Source organism: Drosophila willistoni, unplaced genomic scaffold, assembly GCF_018902025.1.
Source record: "Drosophila willistoni isolate 14030-0811.24 unplaced genomic scaffold, UCI_dwil_1.1 Seg195, whole genome shotgun sequence".
In the NCBI taxonomy this organism is placed as follows: Eukaryota; Metazoa; Arthropoda; class Insecta; order Diptera; family Drosophilidae; genus Drosophila; species Drosophila willistoni.
This window is the reverse complement of record NW_025814161.1, coordinates 139,829-148,703: the sequence shown is the minus strand read 5'-3', so window position 1 is coordinate 148,703 and position 8,875 is coordinate 139,829. Positions and strand designations below refer to the sequence as shown.

The 8,875-nt window shown below is 44.0% G+C and overlaps 1 protein-coding gene across 1 annotated transcript; it reads right to left on the bottom strand.

Annotated features, from left to right (window-relative positions):
- Positions 1 to 3,130: 3,130 nt before the first annotated feature.
- Positions 3,131 to 7,906, bottom strand: LOC124461080 (the record flags this gene model as incomplete). The annotated part of the gene is made up of 2 exons (XM_047012665.1): positions 3,755 to 7,906; positions 3,131 to 3,325 (listed from the first exon to the last, which is right to left on the bottom strand). Coding segments are annotated over exons 1-2 (4,347 nt in total), but the record flags the coding sequence as incomplete, so codon positions are not given.
- Between the last annotated feature and the right edge of the window lie 969 nt (positions 7,907 to 8,875).

The following is an 8,875-nucleotide window of genomic DNA, read 5'->3' as shown; positions in this document are numbered from 1 at the left end:
AAAAGAAAATAATGAAAAATTAAGAAAGAAAATAATAATAAGTAATATTGAAAAAAGAAAAGAAAATAATGAAAAATTAAGAAAGAAAATAATAATAAGTAGTATTGAAAAAAGAAGAGAAAATAATTTTGAAATTTTGAAAAAATATTTTTATAAAAAATAACCACATAATATTGAAATTTTTGTATAATACCACAAGCCATTTCCATCCAAGATTAGCGGACATACCGCTATATTTTTATTAATATTATTAATAAATTATATTTTTCGTATTCGCGATACCGTAACACCTATTTCCTTGAATTAATCCTAATTAAAAAAATCCATTTCCAAAATGACTAAAGACAACTGGGTTAAAGCCGCAGTCCTTCAGCAGGGTGGTATTCATGCAGCAGGTTCTGATGCTCCTACAGCATCCACCTCAAGTGCATCAACCCCAAATAGAATCGAGGCACTGTCAATACAGGGACTAGATGTAGCTATCCAGACAATTTTGTTATTTTGTCTCAGTTACAGGAAATGGTGAAACAATTAAATTATTCTCAGCCAGGACATATTCCCTTTAGGGACCAGACAGCTGGCGTTCAGGATGATTGGGCATGAAGTAGATAAAGTGCCAGACATCGTAAAGAATCTTGACAAATTCTCAGGTAGCCGTGAAGAGTTCTCAACAGGGTTTACTACCGCCACACAATTGATGAAATTGTATGCCCCCATTCAGGGAACACCCAAATACTATGCAATTCTCATGACCATTCGAGGAAAAATTACAGGCCATGCCAATACATTGTTGAAAGTCTATCGCACCGCATTACATTGGGGTGCAATCTCGCAGTGTTTGTTATCTGAGTACTCGGACAAACGAGATTTAAGCACTTTAGAATATCAGCTATTTACCATGACCCAGAAGGGCACCTCCATTCATGACTTCTACTTCGCCGTTTATCAACAGATGTCGTTAATTCTAGACCAAATCGAAACGATGGGTTATACTTCCGAGACTATGGAAGCCATGGCTAAACAGGTCAGAGATAGGGCTCTAGATACCTTCATCAGAGGTCTGAACGGAGACCTCTCAGACAGAATGAGCTTAGCTCAACCCAAAGATCTGAGGCATGCATTGCAATTGTGCGAGATGTTGGATAATAAGAGGGCTAGGAACATTATCGGCCATCGTGACACTCGTCCACCTGTAGGACCAAAACCCCCGCAGTATGCTAAAATTAACGTGCAACCTCAACGATCGTTCATACCAGCAATTCCACCCAAACCTTACAACAACAACAACTATTATAATCAGAAACCCATGCAAAGCGTGTTCATTCCCCAAAATAAATTCCCTCAATCTAATAACCCCGTATTTTTCAACGCACCACCGAGACCATTTGCCCCGAAACCTCAGCCGGCACCAACTCCAATGGATGTCGACGGCTCTATTTTAACCAAAAAAGTTAACTACATGAACAAACCGAATGTTAATTTACCACATCAATTTGCTCTCAAGAGAGTCAACCAGTCCACCGCAAATTTTACCAATAAAGTGCAGAGGCAATTCCATATCGAAACCGGTATGTCAGGTGAACAATATATCACCATACCGCCTTAAGAAGAGCACCAGGCTGCTTATCAGGGCCAACAAGACCCTTTTGAATTAGTCCCATATTCTGAGGTTCAACAATATCAACAGCAGGAGGAATATTTTACCTCATAAGGAGACAACTCAGAGTTAGTCCCACAGAACAAAGAGGAAACCAGACCACAATCACAGGAGTCTCAACAACCACAAATCGAGGACACCGTTAATTTTTTAGGTTACAGTGTTCCTCTTTGCCGTACTTTGTTGTCCGGGACAAAGACGGAACCACATACAATTTCTTAATAGATACCGGCTCGAACAAGAACTATGTCCAACCAGAAATAACAAAAATATCAAAATGAATGAACACAAGTTTTACGCGAACACTGTAAGTGGTTGCATTTTAATAACCAGCCATATCCATTTGGGTTTATTTAACGAACCCAATAAACCAATAACGTTCTTCCTATTACCTAATCTGAATCCGTTCCATGGAATTCTAGGTAATGACTCACTAAGAGCGTTAAACGCTATCATTGATGTAGGGAAAGATCTACTATATGTCAACAACTCTCATGTTGTTAAAGGGAAGCAGATGCGAGCCCATCAGGTCCATACGATCAAATTAGAAGAGCTCACTATGTAATGGTTGCGTGTAAATTTAAATACTAATTATCCGACGCACATTTGAGTTTATCGCAAACTATCGAGTGCGATCAAAAATATGTGGCGAATTCATAACCGTTTATAGTAATAATGCATCTCTGCAGAAGCTTTGCAGCGTAACCGCAGGTAACTTCATAAAGGGAGGGCTTTGTGAATAGAAGGGAAAGGGTATATAAGAACCTTCCACCCACACTTCCACCTCTTTTCATTATTCTGGCTTAACGACGAATTGCTTTCGTTCCCCGAAGAATAAAGTGAACAGTTAAAATTTGTTTTGTGAAATTCACCTAATAAATAAATTCACTCGGGTTAAATAAAATATTTGTAAGCCCAGCAACAAGCCAAAAAGTAAAAGGCAGCTGGAATAATTAAATTTTTTGGATACCAATCTCGACATAGAGGCATAGGAGGCGTAAGCCTAACCTAAAGACCTCGTGGTGAACCCTAGAACCATAGGTTATTCAGCCTCTACATTATATTCATTTCACAAGGTATGTCGACTAGAAAATTTTTTTACATTCGTCTAAAATCACATTATTCGATCTAGGAAAAATTTACGTAAATTTTGGCATAATCCGTGATAGACCTATCACCGACACCACATGGCCAAGACGACAATTCAACCAAACTCTACAGAAGGAGAAAATTAATTCGCTCGTGTTAAACATCAGTCAACAGTGACGTCATAGTTTGGCCAGTTTGAATGTTAGCTGTCACAAGGCGAAAAGTTGTGTGTAAAAGTAGAGAAAATTATAAAGTGGTCATACAGAAAATTTTGTTTGTAAATGAACATATTTGCTCTACGTCAGCAAACGCTCCTCTTAACACCTCTTCCTTCAGGCCGGCCTTTGGCAGTATTTCTGAAAGTATAGATTTAGTAGAACGTACCAGTCGCTCCCAAACGCCGCCCATGTGCGGTGAACTGGGAGGGTTAAACTTGAACTCCAACGTTGGATACTGCTGTTCCACAGCTGAAGTTGATATCCGTTCTATGTGCTCCTTCAATACGCGGCTGGCTCCTCTAAAATTTGTACCATTGTCCGATAGTATGGTACGCGGCACCCCTCTTCTGGCTACAAACGCCTTCAATACGCAAAGAAATGAGTCGGTTGACAGTGATGTAGCAATTTCTAGGTGTACCGCTCGGGTCGTAAGGCATGTGAATAACACGCCCCATCTCTTCTCGTGCCTGCGGCCCACTGCGACTTCAAATGGGCCGAAGCAGTCCACTCCAGTAAAAGTGAATGGTTGTGTGTGCGGCGATAACCTCTCCTTTGGTAAATCGCCCATCTTTGGTGGCACTGGTCGGGCCACTCGTATACGGCACGCTACACAGGCGTCCGCGACTTTTCTCACTAAAGCGCGTAAGCCGGTTATCCAGTACCGCTCTCGTTAACGACAATTTCATTGTGCAAATGGTAATTCTTCCTGTGATAGTACTCCACAATCAGAAACGTTACTCTATGCTTTTGCGGTAGTATAAGTGTCTTAGTGCTTAGTGTCCATATCTACTCCTTCAATTCTGTCGATTCGTCCTTTGATACGTAGCACTCCTAACTCGTCCAGGTAAGGAGTGCACTTAAATAGCTTACTTTTCCTATTTGTTATGCTATGTCCTTGGTTTAAGCATCTGATCTCTTCTGGAAACTCCTCTTCTTGGCATGCACGAATAAAAACTGCATCGGTTTCCACATAGCGGTTTATAGCCAAAATGTTCATCAGTTGTTCTCCGCAAGGCCTCTTACATATGCCTTGCAAAAAGTTTAGAACTCGCTTTTGTACCGCCCGTAGCTTTTCCAACGTTCCGAATCGTTCCGGATCAGGTGTGATGCAAGCCAAACTAGAGTTCCCTTTGACTTTCTCCTCGTGGTGCAAGATACTTTCACTCGTCTTGCTCGGGCTCTGCTCCATGCTAGGCCATTGTGTCTCTTGTTCATACAAGAATCTCGGGCCAACAAACCACCTTGAATTCCCGGTCATGTCTGGCATCTTTGTCCATTTCGTGCCATCGTCTGCAACGTTATGCTGGGTGGGCACCCATCGCCAAGATAGCACGTCAGAGTCTTCCAGAATTTCTCCAACTCGCAATGCCACAAATTGATTGTATTTGCGGGCATCTGATCTAATCCAGCATAAAACGTCCTTCGAATCCGTCCAGAAAATACGCTGACATACGGTTACTGAGAGTTCAGGTTCGATGAATTTCGTCAGCCGTAAACCTAAAACAGCAGCCATCAGTTCCATCCGTGGTATTGAGACTGGCTTCAAGGGGGCCACTCGTGTCTTAGACGCTACCAGGGAACAGTGGACTATTCCATCCACTTCTGCTCGCAGGTACACAAGCGCTGCATAAGCGTTGATGCTGGCGTCCACAAACGTGTGAAGTTGTACTCGTCTTGCACAACAAACCTTCGGCATGCACCTTGAAATCCTCACTTCGTTGATTTTGGGTAACAGCTTCACCCAAATTTTCCAGTCTGCTTGGTCCTCTTCCTGAAGAGACTCATCCCAATCCGTTCCTGCTCGCCAGATATTCTGCAAAATAATTTTAGCACGAACAGTGAAAAAGCCAAGCAATCCAAGTGGGTCAAAAATTGACATAACCACACTTAACACAGTTCTTTTGGGCGGATAGTCTTTCGATGCTCTTTCAAGCAAATCCGGCTTGACTACATACGTAAGTTGATCTGTCACGGGCAGCCACCACATGCCTAAAACCTTATCTAGCGTTTTTTCAAGGAATCCCACCTCCCTAGGCACGTCTCCTTCTTGGTTCTTGAGCGCTCTCACTACGCTCGCAGAATTCGAGGTCCAGCGCCTCATGTTGAATCCACCCTCCAAGTGAATTCTCTGCACCTCCATGGCCAACTCCGTCATCTCGTCTTCGGTGTTTGTCGACTCGAGCCAGTCGTCGACAAACGTGTTTCTACAAATGGCCGCAACAGCTCTTGGAGATTCTTTTCTGAACCGCTCTGCGTTGCGATTCTTTATGTAATTAGCTAAGGCCGGCGAGCAGGAAGCACCGAATGTCATAACCTGCATCACGTACGTTTCTGCCGCTTTAGCCGAATTTCCACTGCGCCATAGAAACTTCTGAGCCGTCTGGTCCTCTGGGCGCACTCTTACTTGGTGAAACATCTCACTTATGTCACCAGCCACTGCTACTGGTCGCTCCCGAAAACGTATTAACACGCCAACTAGAGATGCCAGTATATCGGGGCCCTTTAGCAAGACGTCGTTTAATGACGTGCCGTTGACTTTCGCAGCTGCATCCCAGACCAGCCTCGTCTTGTTCTTGTTTGGGTTAGTGACTGTAAATATAGGAAGAAACCATGAACTTTTACCCTTATCTAGCTCACTTTCTGTTAATCTCCGGATGTATCCCTTTTCTTCATAGCTTTGCATAATGTCCAACATAAAGCTTTTAAGATCGATGTCCTTTGCCATTTTCGCTTCTAAACACTGAAGACGCCTCATGGCCATTGAGTATGAATCCGGTAGATCTACTTTGTCGAACCTCCATAACAGTCCAGTTTGCCAACGTTTGTCAATCGGGCAATAACTTGTGGTCGCCTCCATAATCTGCAACGCGCGCTCGTCGTCTTTCGATCTTAATGGCTTACTTGGCACACGTGTTCCCGAGGACTCCATAGCAAAGTATTCTTTCATTGACGCATCCAAAGCGCCCATGCTGCTCGCTTCATTGCACTCACATATGTGCAATATGTGTGAGGACGCTGGAGCGGCGTCGCTGTGCCGGCCATACACAGACCAGCCCAATCTACAGCGCGCCGCGACCACGTCGTCTCCTTCGGACTCCCGTATCTCCAAAGGCACACAAACTTTCAAATTATCCAGACCAATAATTAAGCTTGCTTTTACGTTACAGTAACTTAAATTTGGTAAATACTGTAGATGCTTTCTCGATGTTACCAGTTCGTCGGTAACTGTTTGCGTAGGCAAGTCTAGCTTACGTACCGTGCGCAAACTCTTGAGTTCAAATTGCGTCGCACCTTGACACATCGACGACACTCCGACACTCACATACTTGGACGCGCTTTCCGTTTGAGTGACTTGACTGGTCCACTTTAAGCACAGTTCTTCGGCCGGGCCATCTAGTCCTAACTCGTCTGCCAGAGTTTCTTCAATCAAAGAGCAAGCGGCTCCCTCGTCCAGTAAGGCATATGTCGCTAAATTTCGCTTCCTTCCGTATAACATGATTGGCATATATCTGAATAAAGCCTTGCTTGTTATATCTCCATGGAATAAGATTGGTGGATGAATTGGTTTATCATCCTCATTCGTCTGCCACTGCGATTTGCTTTCCTTGTAGTCCGCTGTCTCGTGGATCAACGAGTGGTGTATCTGCCTGCACCCATCGACACCACAACTTCTTTTACTTTTGCAATTCCGTATCACGTGCTGATCAAAACAACAATAGCAGAGCCTTTTTTGCCGCACGAACTCCTTTCTCTGCTTTATGCTCATTTCTCGAAAGAGGCGACAGTCTGCTACGTTATGACTCCCTGCACATTTGGGGCACAACCGGATGCGTACTTCTTGTGTTTTCGATTCCTGACTAGATCCACTTTGCAATTCGTTGTGCAGAAAAATTCGCTCTTTGGTTCTCTTTGCTCCATCCTTAGCTGGAACTGTATACGGCGTAACCATTGAGGCACACATTGCAATGCCAAACAACCAATTGTCAAAGATAGACAAGTTAGCCACACATCCAATTAGAGTCATTCGGTGTCTTCCCCAATCGAGTTTCAATTCTCCCGGCAACTTATCGACGAGCTCGCCTAGTAAAGCTGGATCGTGCAGATACTCTTTAAGCCCAATTGCGACCAGTGTCGCGCAATAGTTCTGCACTGCCAAGGCTAGCTGAATAACCGAATCCAAATTATTTAAGCGTGCCGCTGGTTCTTCTCTTAGTTTCCTTTGTAGGCTCGAGTGAATAATCTCCGGTCTTCCATAAAGCATCCGTAACGTACCGATTGCATACGGCACCGTCTCTGGACACATTAGCTTTCCTCGAACGGCATCCCAAGCCGCTCCTTTTAAGCACTTTTGGAGCCGAATAAGATTCTCTTCGTTACTAATTCCACATCTTTCAGTAGATTGTTCGTAGTGGCTTATAAACAACAACCACTCTTCTGGCTTACCGGAAAACACGGGTAAGTCTTTGTTCAGTACTTGGCGGGCCGCTATCTGTTCCGATGACAATAGAGTTTTCTTGTGTCCTAAATCCGTAGAGTGCACTCCAGGGCTTAACGTCAAGTGTCCGGTAGCCGGCCGTTGGATTCCAGGTCCATGCTGCATTCCACCCGCGTTACTTTGTCCTTGGGTCCACAATCCGTTATGAAGATTAGCTGTATTGGCCAGAAAAGGTAGACTCACTCCTTGAATAGTCGATTGCGCCAACGCAGGTACGGACCACGGAGCTAGATCAATTTTACTGGGCCGTTTAATTGCCGTACCGTTTCCTGCGTGACTCTCGAACATTCCATTAAGCACTGACAAACCGTCGCCTCTGGATGGCGTTGACATCGTTGGTGTATCAGTTTCTCTGTCGCTTGAGACCGCTCCATTCTCAGTCGCCTCAGCGCCGTCTTCCTGACTCTCAGCGCTAGGTTGAACTGGTACTCTATCACTGTTGCTCATTGCATATGTTGCGTAACAATGAGGTTATGTTTGCCTGTTTGCACGTGGTTCACTATCTCCCTCTCTTTTCCTCTCTCAGCGAGCCGGCATGTAATCGTCTGCCGCGGTCGCTCTCACGAAGGAAGCTTCTGGAAGATTCCACGTTCACTGTCTCCCTCTCTCTTCCTCTCTCAGCGAGCCGGCATGTAATCGTCTGCCGCGGTCGCTCTCACGAAGGAAGCTTCTGGAAGATTCCACTCCAATCCACGTGGTTCAGAGATATTCAGACTCTGCTAATATCTCTGGAGCCAAAGAAATAAATATTTCAGGATGTAGAAAATGTTCAGGTCGTGACGTGGGACAGCTCCAAAAAAGTTCGCGAGTCGAACATATACCCCGAGCCCTCTAACCAAACAATTAAACGCCGGTTTTGTGTTGTATTGCGCTATATTCAGTTGCACAATTTGTGGGCATATCGATCGGTTAGATCGGTTGGCTGAAATCTTTATTTCAATGTTAATTCAAATTTCTCACATGTTTCTATTTTATCTTACATTTGTGTTTTTCTCACCTTTTCACGTCTTTCCTGCTTGCCTAATTTTCTGTGACTGGCGCGCCGTCATAGCGGGCCGCCGCTCTGTCATAAGTGCAAGCAAAGACAAAGTAAATTCTAACTGTTCTTCTTCGAATGAGAGAGAATAAAAACCAGGGGCGCGTTGGGTAAGCCTTTCTACTGGCGCGGGGCGGCAATTAAGCCTGCGCCGCAACAACAGTGAAGAGAAAAAATGCCCTTGGCGAATGAAATTGTTTTTGAAGAATAAGCAAATAAGAAAAATGTATTTTGAATAGAAGTCTAAGTTCCCACAACATGATTATATAAAAATGATAAAATAGATTGTGCACTTGGGGTCCTTTAACATATCCAAATTTTTGTCTTTTGTTATTGACCATGGACGGGAGGGTATAGATGCATAATGGCAGCCAACATCT